The sequence below is a fragment of the Hemitrygon akajei genome, chromosome 11, assembly GCF_048418815.1.
Source record: "Hemitrygon akajei chromosome 11, sHemAka1.3, whole genome shotgun sequence".
Classification (NCBI taxonomy): Eukaryota; Metazoa; Chordata; class Chondrichthyes; order Myliobatiformes; family Dasyatidae; genus Hemitrygon; species Hemitrygon akajei.
The window spans coordinates 134,428,380-134,446,712 of NC_133134.1; the positions used below are offsets into that span (position 1 = coordinate 134,428,380).

Here is an 18,333-nt window from a genome sequence, read left to right on the forward strand (position 1 = left end):
CAACGAAAGCTGCGTTCGCACGCGTCCGACTGATCCGGCCCGTGACCTAAAATGAGTTTGACACCCCTGCCTTAGAGGAACATTCACACTTTTATGTGTTTTGTTTATCCAAATCACATTTACCCTAGAAATTGTTATTTATTGAAAATGGCATTCTCACCATTATTCCCCAAGCATTGTAGAGTTATGTTGCTGTTAGGTTGAATTCACAGTTATGGCTAACTCATTATGAGCCTATGGTGAGAGAGTTGCACCAATATAACACTATTTCATCATATTTAAAAATCCTGACTATGACCTTATCTTTGCTGATAATTCTTTTTCAAACTATATACAGAGAGTAAGCATAAATTCATATCAAATAAATGTGCAATACATGAAAAGGTAACTGTATATCATGGACTTTATTGTGTAATCACATCTTGCACATTACAGCCATCTTAAACTGACATTTAAGTGCACATTATGGAATCTAAAATGAGTGGGCAGGTATCTTCAAATTGACTACTTCCGGTCACTTTTAATTGTGTAAAGTGGGAGCGATTTGTTAGCATCTTCCCAAAAGTTCAAAGGATTCATATACAAACACATCAAGAAGAGCAAGATCTAATCAAGTGATTAAAACATGCCACCTTCATTTACAGTGAGTGGATGAGAGAATCTAGCATCATTTACTGTCTTACCCTGACTCTAATTTCAAGTCCGATAGGCGAATACACAAACTGTCAGAGCTAGAGGTGAAATGGCACATACGTAATTAAGTGAGGTGTTAGCATGATACAGTGTTATGAATTATGCACTAGTCTGCCAATCACAATTTTTAAAAATAAAAACTATTTACAAAAGAATTTTCAAAGTTAGTTACTGCACAACAAACAAACACTCTGAAACTTATACAGCTTTATATTTGGCAAACCATTTTCTACTCAGCACAGCGATAGCAGTAATAAGACAAAAAAATTAGCTGGATAATTTAAGACTTTCCTCACATATACCATTTTTTTTTAGAGAGACTAATTTCACAAAAACATTGCTTACGTTGAAGTTTCCCCCTCTTAAGAGAGTGTAACATATAGAAAGATTAATATATAATGCTACCAATAACATTTTCTATTAAAAGAAGAAATTACACTGTTTATGAACAAGTTCAACCCACATAAAGAGCCAAATAAATAGTTCTTTTGAAGGTCTAGTGAGTAACATGGCCATTTGATAAGATTGAACATTCCACAGTGTGTAAAGACATATAGACCTTCAGAAAGTAACAGGTCATACTGATCTGAGACTTTTCCCACTAAATAGTTCAATGACATTCATTTATAATCATGTGTTTGTTAACTTATTGTCATTTTTTGGAAATTTAAAAATAAAGCCATTATTAAATAAAATAATATTTAAATAATAAAATACATATTTAAAATACATCTTAGGCACACTTTTTTTAGAAGTACTGTATGTTTGATAAGTCGTCAGTTTTATCTATTTTATTTGATGAGCTTGGTCTGACTTATAAATAATGACTTGTGCAAATAAATTATTTCAGAGATGCTCAATTATTCTTCAAATTGATATAGATTTCAACAATTCCATTATGCTAGTAGATAGATGTTACCATATTTAAGTATAAGACCAAAAGGATGCTCCAATGTGAATAGTAAAATCTATCCAATGTTTCTAATGCTTATGGGCACCTAATAATTTCAGGAAAACAAAATGGTTCAATTATACAGAAAATATATAAAAATTAATTAACTTGTTTGCAAATTTTTCAAATTGTAGGTTGAATCTGTCAATTAATATAATGCATCTATATATACAGGTTAAAATACATTGGCAGATTATGATGTCAATAACAATTGAATGTTTTAAATATTTTTAGATTACTGATGTGCTGCTGATCTTTGCCTGCTTACAAATGTCAGTATTGCACATAACAAAAGAACCAATATTCTGAATGCAAAAAAGCATGATCTATTATATAGAAGTACTGAATTCAGAAACAAGAGTTGTATCATGATAACAGGGTTTTATTATTAGATTTATTCCACGATGTTCTTCATAAAGCAATGGAACATTTTTTTAGCCAGAAAGTTCCTCTCGTAGCAGCTTGTTTCTACGGACCTCAGCTGCATGCCTTTCCTGTCGTACAAAATGCACAAATTATTGAAGGTAAAATATCTGAAAAAATTGTCTTAAAACCTATAATCATTTCCCTATCATCAGTTTGGGCAAGTTCCAACATTACACTTGAATATGTCAAACTGAAAATTAAGGTGGGCAATTACTTTATTTAATAGATATCAAAAAACCCCCAACATAAATAGGTACAGATAAAATACATTCTACCCAACCTCCTGAGATTAGGTAGCCAATTTCCCTTAAGTATTCTGCCTTTCAAATTTATTAATGCGGGTTATTCTCTAGAATGCCTTTCAATGTTCAAGCAATGCAACTGATCCTGAGGTAGAGGAAGTTGGGAGAACAGCTGCCAGTCCTCATCGAGGGGTCAGCAGTGGAAAGGGTGAACAGTTGCAACATCTCTGAAGAGCTATCCAGGACCCAGCATATTGATGTGATCATAAAGAAGGCACATCAACAGCTGTACTTCATTAGGAGTTTGATGAGATTTAGTAGGTCACCAAATATTCTAGCTAATTTCTACAGAAGTACCGCAGAGAACATTCTAACTGGTTGCATCACTTTCTGGTCTCGAGATGCCACTGCACAGGACTGGAAAAAGCTGCAGAGGGTTGTAGACTCAGCTCTCTCATGGGTACAACACTCCTCATTGTTCAAAAAAAACAGCATCCCACATTAAGGACACCCCCCGCCCTCTATTCAGGACATACCATATTCTCATTGCTACCATCAGGGAGAAGACACACACTTAACATTTTAGGAATACTCTGCCTTCAGATTTCTGCACGGCCCATGAACCCATAAACACTACCTCACTATTTTCCTCTCTGTTGCACTTTTTAAAAATATATTTCTTATTGTACTGCTGCTGCAAAACAACAAATTTCACAACACACATATGTCAGTGATAATAAACCTGATTCTGATTCATCATTTTCATTATCCTGGTGGTTTCCTGAAACACTCAAAGTTCTTCCACCAATCAATGAGAAACATAGTGCCTGATATGATTATGTTTTATCCAACAGTCTAGTGTGGTAAATATTTCAATATTCTTTCTTGATAGCTGAAATATCCTTGGAATTATCCCAAAAATATTAATGAGGGCCCAGGCCAATTTTGGGTTATTCCCAAGCTGCATAATATATTATCTGTGACAATCACACTTTGAAGCCTGAAACATAGGCCTGGAGCCTCACTAAAAATAGCATTCAGTCATTTTTTTGGAGTCCATTTGTGGGTTCTCACTATTCAATGTTTCTTTCTTAATCAAGTTTCAAAATATAAATAACAATTTCAGTATATTATATTACTGCATGCAATCAAAATTTAATTAACAGGAAGACATTATGCAGAACTAAAGAATTAGTCATTTATTTTATCAATTCCTTTTTTCAGAAGCCGCTGTAAGCTAAGCATGAAAAGGACAAAGATTTGGAAAATGTATTGCTACATTTATCAGTAAAAGTGGCAATTATATTGTATCTGCTGCCATAACCTTATAACTAAACCATTCCAGATACCAATGATGAAAAAGGAGTGAAAATTGGCTTTTTGTTTTGCCAAATTTATAAAAATAGAACATCTTCATGAAAGATCAGTCCGAACTAAAATCTGGCCCTCAGACAGCTTAGCACCCTACAAAGCTTTTCCCAGATGAATAGGGATAACAGTGAAGAATATAATTAATTAGGAGTAACAGGTTTACATGTATTAAATTTTTAAAACGAAGTGGAATACTTACCTTCTCACGCAGACGATCCTTGAGAGCAGCTATATGCGCTTTGCGATTTTCATTACAAGCTTCCATTTTCTGATTTAACTTCCTTTCAGTGGTTGAGATGAAGTTACAGTTATCCACAATTGCCCGATGTAGCACAATGCGCCTGTGCTGTTGCTTCTCTGCCAGCTGCTGCAAGAGCTGCATCTCCTGGGTCTGCAAATCCACAGAAATTACACTGATATGAAAGGAACTTCAACAAATCATCATAATGTTCAAAGGAAACTGAAAAAAAAGAACAATAACTGGAGAACAAGAGCTTGAAATCAATGGCAAAAGAGCCTGTGGGTAAACAAAAAACCTTCCTTTCCTCACGTCAATTTGCTAGGACTTGGAATCATTGCTTGTAAGAACGAGCGAACAGACTCAACAGTAACTTCCAAATGAGAATTAAACAGATACTTAAAGAGGACAATTTTAAAACTTATTAAGAAAGGAGTTAGGTTATTTGACTGGCTTTTTTCAAAAAGTCAGTACAGATACAACAAACAAAATAATTTCCTTTTGTAGAGTATCTCTTTTTTGTCATGTGGCGCTTGGCCAAGTGGTTAAGGTGTTGGACTAGCAACCTGAAGGTCGTGATTTCGAGCCCCAGCCGAGGCAGCGTGTTGTATCCTTGAGCAAGGCACTTAACCACACACTGCTCTAGTCCACCCAACCGAAAATGGGTACCGGCAAAATGCTAGGGGCTAACCTCGCCATAGACTGGCATTTGCACAACAGCTCAGACATAATTTGAGAAGAGGGGATTTAGTATTGTATTTCAGGTGAATGACCTTTGATAAACCTGAAAAAAACTCATTTTCTCTCTCTTCAGTTGCAGCCTCTCCTGCTGCATTTTCCCTTTTTCCCCCAGTTGTTTCAGATTCTAACATCAATAGTATGTTGTTTTTTTGACTTCTACAAATGGAAAGATCAACTTTTAACTTCACATGGTGTGGGAAAGTAGGATAGTTTAAGGATAGCATTTTTCTTAGACATTGCTACACCACACAATATCTAACTCATCAAATGGGTATGAAACCAGTCCATGTCACCAACCTTTCTCCTATCCTCAGCAGCATCCAGCTGGTTCTGCAGTTTCTCCAAAGAGATGTCCTTCTTCTTTGGTGTGATGGGTTGCTCAGGTGACAGATCGGTGGATTGTGGTTTCAGAATAACTTCAAAAGCCTGTCCAGAGGCACGCTTATTAATTGATTTCACTTCCATATCTAAGGAAGAAAAAATATTAAAAAACAATACAATGAATGGCATATTTTTGTTACTGGTCCAAATAACATTGTAGCTTAAAATAAGAGCTAAACTCAGTTCTCCCATTCCATCGCTTAAGCTTTAGGGGCACCACGGGAGGATACACAGCATAGCAGTTAGCATAAAACCATTACAGCACCAGCAATCCGGGTTCAAATTTGCGGATGACATCCAGTCAAGATGGCACCAGCGTACAACGCTCCTTCGATCGACATCTCCTGGATAGATCATGAAATCATATATTTCACTTCTTTTACATCTTTTATGTTTGTTTTTCATCTTGGATGTGATTCTGGAACGGTTGGAGCCTGTGATTTGCTGTTTGGGTGTTCTAGCGCTCTGCAGTCTCCGAGGGGATTTCCGGAGGCTGAGGCAGCATGTGGGAACCTCATGGTGGGCGGGCTGCAAGGGTGGGTGCAAGGCAATGTTCGACTCCACTCTGCTGATTAAAGTGATGAGGGAGACTGAAACACTGAGGTGAATGTGGAAGCTTGAAGGTCATTTGGGTGTTTCAGCACTCTGCAGTCTCCAAGAGGATTCTGGGAGACAGGGACAGCATGTCTGAAGGCTGAGGGACAGGGTGCATGCCATTATTTGACTCCATTTCATCAATTAAAGTTTCCATTGTTCACCGATGAAAGCGACGAGGAAGATTGAAGTATCAAGGCAAGTGCGGAGGATGAGTTCTATTTTTGATGGGTCTGCTACGTTGAGGGAAAGGTCTGCTGTTGGGCCCAATGAATGTTGCCCAGGTTTTCTGCGTTTTGGATGTGGACTTTGACTTTTTTTTTTCAGTCCTATATTCTGTGTTTTTCGCACGCTTTCTTTTTTTTTTGTTTTTGTGCAGGTAGAGTTGATTTGGGGGTCGATGGGCCTGTTCCATTTTGTGTGGGGGAGGAGGATTTGGGGTCGATGGGCCTGTTCCATTTTGTTTGTGTTTTTGTGTGGGGGAGGAGGATTTGGGGGTCGATGGGCCTGCTCCAATTTGTTTGTGTTTTTGTGTGGGGGAGGAGGATTTGGGGGTTGATGGGCCTGTTCCATTTTTGTTCATTTTTTCTGTGTGTGTGGAGTGGGGTGGTTGATGATTGCGGTACCTCTCTTGTTTTTCATGGGCTACCCGAAGAAGAAGAATTTCAAGTTGTATACTTTGATAATAAATTAACCTTTGAAACTTTGAACCTTTGAATAATTCCCGCTGCTATCTGTAAGGAGTTTGTACATTCTCCCTTGTCTGTGTGAGTTTTCTCCAGGTGCTCCAGTTTCCTTGTTGGGTCGGAGGGGCCTATTACCACGTTGTATCTCTAAATAAAATAAAACCTTATTATAAACAATAGTAAATAAAATATATTTCAGAATGAATTATTTCTCCATTAATTTTAAAGCTACTGGTTGTGTTCTGTCCTTTGTTATCACAGACAGTAATCTGGGTTACATATTTAGCATATTAATTAATTTTTTCTTATATGTAGACATTAATGAATACCCATGATATTGTATGTGGGTTTCTTCTGTTTACCTGCAATAACATGCAAAAGAAATCTCAAAACTTGAGGAAGTTATTTGGTTAGAATATTTAGTATTTACACACCTCTTCCACTGAAATTACATCGAACATGTGGGCTGTCCTCCAAAAAGACTTAGTACCAATTTCTTTTTGTTGAATAATGGAAATAAGAATCACAAATATCTTAATCCCAGCAGTCATTTAAACATACAAATAGAATGCAGAATTGTTTTTTGTGTAAGATCCTGCCTCAGATCCATTCATTTTTTAGTGTTTAGAGTCATCAGGATCTCAGATTTATCATCTAAAATGTCCGGTTTAGTGACATCCATGATTATGAACAGAATTGAGTTAGATCTGAGTCCCCAGATTGACTCAGTGTGGTCTGTGCTTGTTCACTTTTAGCTGGTTTAGATGCAGGAGTCTGAGTAAGCTGTCCTATGGATGAAAGATTCCCAAGAGACATTTTCTCTTGAAAGCGAAGTCTTTTCAGAGTACAGGCAGTTGATTGCACTGGAACCAGAAGGTACGTCACATTGATTCACAGGTGTTTTGGTTAATTATATTGTAATTAAACTAGGCCATACGAGACTAGTTATAAAGATTTAGTGCTTTATGTGCACTTGGACTTTAAGCAAGATTTAAGACTTCTGTGATCATGATTCGAGAGAGGTTACTGACCACATACTGGAGTCAGTGACTGTTTGGTGACTCTAGGCTTCTGAAATTTTATGAATGAATTTCCAGGAACAATGAATCCTTCAATTCAGTATATTGTTCATCAATAAGCTACTACACTTGATCAACCTATTTTTGAACTAATCATGACAAAAATGTACGGTAATTAAAGTGAAAATCAAAACGTTAAACTGTTTGATTTTACCTGCACTTCAAAGTTCAAAGTAAAAAGTACATAGATATGTTTACACTATGTAACTAGAACAATTACATTATAACTACACAATCTAAACATAGGCCAGAGCAAAGAAATTACTTAATGCCAGTACTCACCATCAAATTTGTTGATTGTATTGGGATGTGGTTGAGTATAGAAGCAGGAGCAGATCAGGGAGAGCATTGACAGCTCCTTCATTTTCTCCTTGTAGGCTTTAGAAGATAAAAACATAATAATTTTACTTCCATGAACATGAATTTTTCAACAAGACTTCTGTAAATATTTTTTCTTGATGTTTCACATAAATAGGAAACCCAGATTCCTTCTGTTTCACCAAATTGGTCAAAATTTAATAAACAAATATAATATTTATCAGAGGCAAGACTCTCAGAAAGCAGTAAAAATAGAAAGTAATACATTTTAATCCCCATTCTTCTTTATTGATACTTCTCAAAATTACGAAGAATAGAGAGTAGCCAACTACTTTCACCCATGATCTCAAGACTGTAAAAACTTGATCGAAGAAGTTTACCTTTTTGTTTATGTATGCAAAATTACTCCAATATCCTCTCACTGGTGAATGAAATTAGTTCTTAAATGATTCCTGGTATTTTGCCTTGGTTACACTTTCCTGACAAGGTATTATTTTTGTATTTAACTTTTGACTTTATTCTTTTGGATTTCTGTCTTATTATCTACTCATCCAAAGATATTTTCTAGATTTATCACTTCTATACTTTTCACAACCAATGTAGAACAGTATATTGTATTATGGTTGTGGTCTTGAGATATCGGATGAATATAATCAATTCGAATGCTCCCACTATAATCTTGAAAAAAGTGAACAGTAAATTTTTTGCCTATTTACATCTTGCCAAAACATTAGTAGAAGTAAAGGAAGACTTGTGAGAAATTAGCGCAAGAAATTTTTGTAGCAGCTATATTTCCTCACACTATTGGCCCTTCACACTAGAACTTAGTTTTGGGTTTCTTGATCTGTGTCCTGCACTGGCCTTCCATGCTGGTCTATTTTCCTGTTTCCTATGCTGACCTGCCCCCGTGTTTTATGCACTGGTCTTCTTTCCTCTGTTTCGCTGAGCAGAATGAATATCAATCATAACATTTCCTCTGACCAGGCTAGCTCTCAGCTTGATTATGGTTCTTCTAACTTACAGTGTTAAAGTTAGCTACGTTGTTCTCAACATTGATTTTGGCTTTATCGATGGCTACTCCAGTGGATGTCCCAATGGGGGAAAACTGTTCAAAAACAGGTATGATTCTTCTAAAAATATCATCCTATGACTTAGTTTTGAAATTTGAATACAGAGTGACTATGAACAGTATGTAAACTGAGCAGATAATAATATACAACCAGTCTGTAAGAACAAAAAACATAGTTATGTGTGGATTGCATCAACATTTATAATTCACTAATTCCTCTTTCTGAGAAAGCAGAATTATTTTCTGATTCATAGTTTGCAAAAAGATGACAGCATGCATGGACAGAAATATAACAACTGTGGAGGAAGATTATATAAAAAGTGATGTTTTGTAATTGGTTATGAAACACAAATCCAGCGAGGAGAAAGGATGAAGAAGAAGGAATCTCTTACGATATTAACAGGGATAGATTTCCCCTTGTTCTCACCTATCAACCCACAAACCTACATATCCAATATATACTTCTCCACAACTTCTGGCATCTGCAGTGCAATCACACCACTAGGCACCTCTTCCTCTTTCCTCCCTGCTTTTCACAAGGATCACTCTCTCCGTGACTCCCCTCTAATCATCCCTCTAGGCATTTGCCTCTGCAACTATGCTAAGTGTTCCATTTGCTCGTACATCCCCACCCTCACTACTGTTCAGGATCCAAAACATTCTTTTCAGGTGAGGCAGTTCTTCACAATGTGAACCCATTGGTGTAACTTATTGTATCCGATGCTCTTGATACGACCTCCTCTGTATCAGTGACATCAACGAAGACTGGGCGATCATTTCATCAAGCACTTTCATTCCATCTGCCATACCAGCTAGGATCTCCTGGTTGCCAACCATTTTAATTCCATCTCCCATTTACATACTGACATGTCGGTCCACAACCCCCTCTACTGTTAGTTCGAAGCTAGACTCAGACGAGAGGAATAGCACCTCATACTCCACCTTGGAAGTCTCTGACCTAATGACATGAATATCAGTTTATATAAATATTGTAACTACACCCTGTCCTCTTTTTCTTTTACTTATACCACATGCCCTATGACCCCAGATCTTTTCAACCCCCCACTCTCTCCATCTGTCCATCACCCACATATTCCTCCTTCTAGTTCCCTTCCTCACCTCCTTCCCTTTATTCCATCGCCCATTGTCCTGTCCTAACAGTTTGAATGAATGAATTTAAAATTTTTTATTTCGGTCAGTACAAACGCAACAAAAAGCATCATTTTCAATGATGATTTCATAACGTTGATTTCATAAGACAAAATTAAATAATAAAAATCTTTAAAACAGACCGAAAGGGTGAAGGCTGAAGCTACAGCTTATTCCGCCTACCCCTCTTACTTATACAAAAACATATTTGGCATCAATCATCACATCAAAACAAGAATTTTCATAATCTTTTAACACAAGTATCATTTATTTACATTACTCCCATTCATTTTAAATCATGTATTTTTTATTTGTTCATTAAATTACTTTTACATAATTTTTTAAACTTGTTAAGTGTAGTGCATATTTTTAAATGCTCACTACAACTGTTCCATAGATTCACCCCTCTGACTGAAATACAATGATTTTTTACATTTGTTCTTATCCTTTGTTTTTGAAATATACATGTTTCTCTCAAATCACGTTGACTTTCTTTCATTTTAAACAACCTTTGTGGTAACTGTCCATTTTTTTACTTTATACATAATTTGAATTATTTTCAAATCTACAAAATCTCTGAATTTTAAAGTGTTTAGTTGAATAAATAGTGGAATGGTTGGCTCATGATAACTTGTCTTATTTACAATTCATATGGCTTTCTTTTGGAGTAGAAAAATTGAGTTTGTATTTGTTTTGTATGTATTTCCCAATACCTCTACACAGTAAATCATGTATGGGACTACAAGTGAACAGTATAATGTATACAAAGATTCTTGATTTAAGAAATCTTGCTCTTTGTACAGTATTGCAATAGATTTTGACATTTTTGCTTTGATATAATTTATATGTGGTTTCCAGCTTAATTTATTATCTATTACTCCTAAAAATTTTGTTTCAGATACCTTATCAATTTCAACATCATTTATTCTAAGTTTACTATACAAGTTTGGTACATGGTTTTCAAATATTAAGAATTTAGTTTTACTTGGATTCAGTGATAATTTGTTAGTATCAAACTGTTTCTTTATAATTTCTAGTTCTTTCTCCACTGTATCTGGAAGTTGTTTCACTTTCCTCAGCCCTTTGTCACTTCCACCAATCACCTTCCAGCTTCAGACGTAACTTCCACTTCCATCCCTCACCTGCTTATCAGCTCACCCCAACCCTTCACCTGGATACACCTATCTATCATTTGCCAGTTCGCACTCCACCCCTTTCCTTCCCTAACCCCCCACCCCACACCCCTTTTTACACTGGCTATTTCCCTTATTTCTAGTTCTTATAAAGGGTCTAGGCCTGATATGTCACTATTCATTTTCCTTTACAGATTTTGCCAGACACAATGATTTCTTCCTGCATTTTGTGTGCCATTCTCTTATGAAACCGTTTGTATTGAACTGCAGAACAAAAACAAAATGGGAGAATAGGAAGTGTGGTATTAATCCCCAGAGAGGTGGAGAAATCCAGCAGAGTAAATATTTAGCATCCATTCTTAGTAGGTCTGAAAGAAGAGTTCAAAACACCATAATATTACTTCAAATAAAACCAGTGCAAAAGGTATAACATCCTTAAAATAATCAATGGATTTTCTATTGTAGATAAATAGCAAATCCAATGGATTAGGATAGTTCAGAACTTAATTTTAGGGAATGACAATAGGAAGGACATCAGTTAAGGATCTCAGCAATAAAAGCCAATTTTACTAAGGTGGGATGAGCAAAAAGTAGGCTCAAATCTAAGGGGAAAAGCAATAGTACATTCAAAGTAGGACAGGTAGATCAAGTGGAAGAAACTGCCAAAGGGCATCATTTTAAGGTGATTGGAGAAGAGTCTGGGGAGCAATTCAGAGGTAAGTTTTGTTTTTTTTACACAGAGAGTGGTGGGTGCATGGAACACCCTGCCAGGATTGGTGGTAGAGGCAGATGCAATAGGGGTATTTAAGAAACTGCTAGATAGGAACATGGATGAGAGAAAAATAGAGGGCTATGTAGGCAGGAAGGTCTACTGCCCTCACAGTGCATACATACACAGCCATGCAGCGAGTTAAACTACTTCTCAAAAATCACCTGTGATGGAAGTTTTCTTTAGGGTTTTTAATGAAATCTCTTACTTAGGAAAAGATATTGTTTCAATGGCAAATAAAGAGTGGCTGGAGATGTATGTCTTTCCAACAAATTCTTCAAATTGAATCAAAACTAACACACACAGGAAAAGATACAAAAGTCACCTTACATATACTGTAACACACTCAAAAATGCTGGAGGAACTCAGCAGGCCCGGCAGCATCTAAGAAAAGAGTACAGTCGACGTTTCAGGTCAAAACCCTGCCGAAGTGTTTCCTAGATGGTGCCTGGCCTGCTGAGTCCCTCCAGCATTTTGTGTGTTGCTCGGATTTCCAGCATCTGCAGGTTTTCTCTTGTTTACATATACTGTAGTAAGTAATGTTCACACAAAATGAACTGGGCCTCTAGAGGCCAGAACACTCCCCATCTGGCATTCACAGGATGTCAAACTTAATTACTGAAACTAAAAATTCTAATGATCATTTCACTTATTCTTTGGAAAAAGAAGAATAGATCTTGAAAGCAGTCTTACAACAGCCTTTAACCATTCTCACTTATAAAAAAAAACTGGCTTTGATGATATACTTGCTCATGGTACTGTCTGTAGGTGATATGGTGCTTACCAAGAATGGGGACTGGACAAATTACCTCTGAATTGATTTGTGCCATCTTAATACACCCTCCAACTCACAATAGGCCCTTAGAGTCAAGAAGATAACAGGGTTTACCAAGAGAACCTTGTTTTGAGAGAGATTCCTGCTTTGTGATGCACTGCACTTCCTCTGCATAAAGCAACAAAATGGATGCTAACCTCTACCCAATTCAGTAGCTCTGTGCTGAGAGACTGCTGACAGTTGTGCCAACTATTGCAAAGGCTGTCTTTAGCTATTCCTGTAAAGGAGAGAGTAATATATGACAGCCAGGCAATTGCTCTGGTAAGAGACTTCCTCCTTGAATAACACTGAAAACGTGTACTGCCAAGTTAGAGCAGTGATAAATGAGTGGTGTTCGTCAACACATGAGGACGTATTTTACACCTGTCTCTGGGTTGGCCAAGTTGGAAGTTTTCTGCTGACTATGTTCCTTTTGGGGATTGGCAAGAGCTACTGGGCCAGTTACCACCAGGGGCGGTGGGACGGGGGGGGGGGGGAGGTGTTGGGCTCTGAGCCATCTTGTGGCATGATCAGAGAAGTTGAGATCAGTAGGAACATAGTTCCATTGGCTCTTCTGAGTTGATCAGTGAAACCTTGGATCCTATTATGTACATAAACACAGAATCTCCTTGTTTAATTAAATATATAACCAAGCATGACTTTCCTGTCAGTAAGGAACTTGATACCATCTAGTTCTGTGTCCAGCTATTCAGTTACTGTGTCATCTCTGCCATCTCAACTGCTAGAACAGCAGCACTGAGTTCAAGCCTTAATATGGTGAGGTCTGGTTTGGGAGCAAGCTTTGCCCTCCCTAGAATGTAACCAACTTTACAATATCCAGCAGCATTTGTGATCTTCAGGTATGCAACAGCAGCAATAAGCTTTAGTTGACACATCACAGAAGATGCAGACCTCTTTCTGTTGACTGTAGATAGTGGAATTGCGTAGATTCTTGAAATTTTCGAACATTTAAGATGCTGAAAGGAAGAACACCATTGCTGGCACTGCTCATGTTTCTCTTCAGGGATTGGGACACCCCATCCACAAGTGTCTGAGGTCAGCTCTCTTAACATAAAAGGAAGCTAGCAAATAATATCAAAGAGGATACTAAAAGCTTTTTCACGTATATAAAGAGTAAAAGACAGGTGAGAGTAGATATAGGACCGATAGAAAATGATGTTGGAGAAATTGTAATGGAAGATAAGGAGATGGCAGAGGAACTGAATGAGTATTTTGCATCAGTCTTCACTGAGGAAGACATCAGCAATATACCAGACATTCAAGCATGTCAGGGAGGAGAAATATGCACAGTTACAATTACGTCAGAGAATGTACTCAGGAAGTTGAATAGTCTAAGGGAAGATAAATCTCCTGGACAAGATGGAATGCACCCTCGTGTTCTGAAGGAAGTAGCAGTGGAGATTGCGGAGGCATTAGCAATGACCTTTCAAAAGTCGATAGATTCTGGCCTGATTCCGGAGAACTGAAAGGTTGCAAATGTCACTCCGCTATTTAAGAAGGGGGCAAGGAAGCAAAAAGGAAATTATAGACCTATTAGCTTGACATTGGTGGTTGGGAAGTTGTTGGAGTCGATTGTCAAGGATGAGGTTACGGAGTACCTGGAGGCATATAACAAGATAGGCAGAACTCAGCATGGTTTCCTTAAAGGAAAATCCTGCCTGACAAACCTAGTGCAATTTTTTGAGGAGATTACAAGTAGGCTAGACAAGGGAGATGCAGTGGATGTTGTGTATTTGGATTTTCAGAAGGCCTTTGACAAGGTGCCGCCCATGAGGCTGCTAAACAAGATAAGAGCCCTGGAATTATGGGAAAGTTACATATGTGGTTGATTGGCAGGAAACAGAGTGTGGGAATAAAGGGATCCCATTCTGTTTGGCTGTCGGTTACCAGTGGTGTTCCACAGGGGTCTGTGTTGGGGCTGTTTCTTTTTACGTTGTATATCAACGATTTGGATTATGGAATAGATGGCTTTGTGGCTAAGTTTGCTGATGATACAAAGATAGGTGGAGGGGCCGGTCATGCTGAGGAAACAAAGAGTCTGCAGAGAGACTTGGATAGATTGGGGGAATGGGCAAAGAAGTGGCAAATGAATTACAATTTCGGAAAATGTACGGTCATGCACTTTGGTAGAAGAAATAAAAGGGCAGACTATTATTTAAATGGGGAGAGAATTCAAAGTTCTGAGATGCAACGGGACTTGGGAGTCCTCGTGCAGGATACCCTTAAGGTTAACCTCCAGGTTGAGTCGGTGGTGAAGAAGGTGAATGCAATGTTGGCATTCATTTCTAGAGGAATTGAGTATAGGAGCAGGGATGTGATGTTGAGGCTCTATAAGGCACTGGTAAGACCTCACTTGGAATACTGTGTGCAGTTTTGGGCTCCTTATTTAAGAAAGGATGTGCTGACATTGGAGAGGGTTCAGAGAAGATTCACTAGAATGATTCCGGGAATGAGAGGGTTAACATATGAGGAACGTTTAACCACTCTTGGACTGTATTCTTTGGAGTTTAGAAGAATGAGGGGGGACCTCATAGAAACATTTTGAATATTGAAAGGCATGGACAGAGTGGATGTTCAAAGTTGTTTCCCATGGTGGGAGAGCCTAGTACGAGAGGACATGACTTGAGGATTGCAGGGTGCCCATTCAGAACAGAGATGCGAAAATATTTTTTTAGCCAGAGGGTGGTGAATCTATGGAATTTGTTGCCACGGGCAGCAATGGAGGCCAAGCCATTGGGTGTATTTAAGGCAGAGATTGATAGGTATCTGAGTAGTCAGGGCATCAAAGGTTATGGTGAGAAGGCGGGGGAATGGGACTAAAGGGGAGATTGGATCAGCTCATGATGAAATGGTGGAGCAGACTCGATGGGCCAAATGGCCGACTTCTGCTCCTTTGTCTTATGGTCTTATAAAGTGTCTCTGGAAGCCGACTGGAGCAGCAAAACCACCAGGGTCAAACAGGATCTTAATAGTTGATAGCACACCATGATGCATAAAATGTTTTTCGGTATCAGCAACCTGGAAAGTAAGGGTGTCGGTAACAAGGTCCCATCTAAAACCAAGGTTATGCTGCATACGAGGGAGGTTCTGTCCAAGATCAAGACTCTTTGGCCAGATCTTCAGATGGGAAGCATTGCATGACCTCAGTACTGATGGATGCAATCTTACGCAGTTTGTGATTAGACTGCGCCAACATGACTTGCACTGCTTTCAGCATGCGATTACTTCTCCTGCACTAAAAAAAAATTATTTAAGACCACCATCAACATAGAAATGCCTTTTTATGTATCTCTGTGCTTCAGTCCTGAATTCCTTCTCTCCCTCAATAGTTGCCACAGCTGGGCACGGACAATTGCCAAATACATGAACACTCATGCAGTACTCCAGAATCTCCTTGTCCAGTTGGTGATCACAATGCCACAAGAATCTGATGTAGTTTTGATGATCCTCTCTCACTAGGAAGCTGTGAAACATTTGTACAGTGTCTGCCATCACTGCAATGGACTCAGTTCTGAAGCGCATGTGGACCCCAAGCAAACTATTATTGAGCTCAGAACTCCTCAAGAGCTCATAGTTCAGTGATATGCCTTTGAACTGTGCACTTGAATCAAAGACAATTCATATTTGTGATGATTCCTGTTGTTAACTGTAAAGTTGGACAAACACTTCCTTTGTTGGGATCTGGTGGAGTTGCTAGTTCAGCATAATTGTTTATGAAGAGTTGCTCCATCTTCATGAAGAGTCTCTCCATGAATTTTGTGTAATGTTCTTTCCTTTCTGGTTTCCTTCTCAATGTGTGACTAAGGGACTTGAGTCAACTGAGGGCCTGTTCTCTGTTATTTGGTAGAACTCAGTGTGGAGAGTGAAAAAGGAAAGGGAGCTACCAAACTGTTTGATTCATCTTTGCTAAACTCTTCGTTCATGATTCAAAGGAAGACCTCATCTTCAATGGAAGGTGCCAGCTTATAATCATCTTCCTAATAACAGAAGACCAGCTTGCCTAAATCTGGTCAAGGCATTTGGTCTACTTATCTTCAATCATATAGATTCTACTCTCCCAAGGTTTGTAATTACTTGGGTGCCTGTTCTATAGGACATTAGTGCTGATGAGCACTATCGAGGTAGACTTTACCCACTATGTCCCAAACCAGGTCCAGTAGTTGGGCACAAGGTGCACTGTGCCAACCATTGCACTGTTCACATAACTTGTGCACACAGATGGTGCATCTGAAGCAACAGAAGAATCTCAGCAGAAGAGTCAAGTGGGGGGATCTTGTCAGCTGTGGCCTTAAGATGTGAATGATCACCACATGCAACTTCAGGAATTGGGATTTCACCCCTGTTGTTGGTTGACAAAGGTAAGAACACTTCCCATCCTGTTGACTCCATGACAAATTCATTGGCTCCTCTTCCAGCAACTTCTGATGTTCCAGAACATGTATTTAGAATGTTTGGGGAAACAGAACTTTGAATACTGACCATATCAAAGAATGTTGATTTTGCCAAAGACACGTTACTCTGATCATCTAATATCACATATGCCTTTTTGTTTTGCTCAGGATGTCCTTTCGGATAGATGTTGACTAGGCATATTTTAGAGCAGGATTTACATTGGAAACCTTTCTCCCGCATACCTCTGTGCAGGAGGAAGTAGGCTCAACGGATGGATGTTCCTCTGGTTCCCCACTGTGCTCTACCGTGAGTCTGCTGGAGCCAGTAATAGTCAAAGTGCTGGTCCTGAATGAAGTGCTAATATATGCTGCTCACTGTCACACTCAGTGCAGGGTATATTAATCTACAGTTTTTTGCTTGATGTCCTATTGAACCACAACATTTGAAACAAATTGAGTGCTCCTTTAGAAAGCATCTCCGGTTTGCAAGTGGATTTTCTCAGAATCCTCTGCATTTCCTTAAGGCGTGAGGTTTCTTATGGACAGGGCATTGACTATCAGGGTTCATGATAAAGTTTTCTACTTCAGTTTTGTTGAGCATGACAGTGGGTCAGGTTTTCAATGCTGTTGCTGTACACTGCTCTTTGAATGACATGTTACTGAAAGTTCAGAGTGTAAAACTAGGGGAATTTCGCATTTCTGGGCAGCTGCAGATGAATTCCATAAAGGATGAAAGTGGCGGATAGTTGGCATGATGCTTCGTTTTATACTTGAACCTTGCAGTTATCCGCTGTTCTTGAATATTTTTCAGTTGTTTCTGCACTACAGGGTTTATTCCTCTTGCTGTATCCAAGAAAAACAGAGCCTTGTTTTTTTGCAGCTTGCAGTTCCAAAAACAGATCCACAAGCTCATGTAGCTTCCACAGTTCTTTATGTGATAGGTTTAGAAAATTATCAAGTCTGCTGAAGAAAGATTCTTTGATTGCCTCTGGAGAGCCTTGGCACATGTCCAGCCTCTGCCACAGCATTTGTAAACCTTTAGCTGGATTGTTAATGTGAATTGCTCTAACTCTTCTTGTATGCTGCAGTGACTTCCCACCGAGCCACTATTAGAAAAGGTCTAGCCCTTCACTAGGTATGAGGCTTAGTCTCTGGCACTGCGAAAGCTTGACTTCCAGAACAGTTAACTGGCAGACTGGTTGTCAAACACTTCTAGTCCTGCTGTGACCAGGTCTTGATGAGCCAGATACCAAGCCAAATCTAATG

The 18,333-nt window shown here is 38.6% G+C and overlaps 1 protein-coding gene across 2 annotated transcripts in view; it reads right to left on the reverse strand.

The window, feature by feature from the left end:
• Positions 1 to 385: 385 nt before the first annotated feature.
• LOC140736023 (stathmin-3-like) overlaps positions 386 to 18,333 on the reverse strand; it is a 55,387-nt gene continuing 37,439 nt past the window's right edge. Inside the window, exons 2-6 of one of the 2 annotated variants that reach the window (XM_073061708.1) lie at positions 7,686 to 7,781; positions 6,334 to 6,471; positions 4,961 to 5,130; positions 3,884 to 4,075; positions 386 to 2,139 (exon numbers count right to left, since the gene is read on the reverse strand). In XM_073061708.1, the coding sequence (XP_072917809.1) occupies positions 2,080 to 2,139; positions 3,884 to 4,075; positions 4,961 to 5,130; positions 6,334 to 6,471; positions 7,686 to 7,781 (656 nt within the window). In that variant the 3' untranslated portion in view covers positions 386 to 2,079. The remainder of the gene's footprint in view (positions 2,140 to 3,883; positions 4,076 to 4,960; positions 5,131 to 6,333; positions 6,472 to 7,685; positions 7,782 to 18,333) is intronic. The other variant, XM_073061709.1, reaches the window with a different exon arrangement.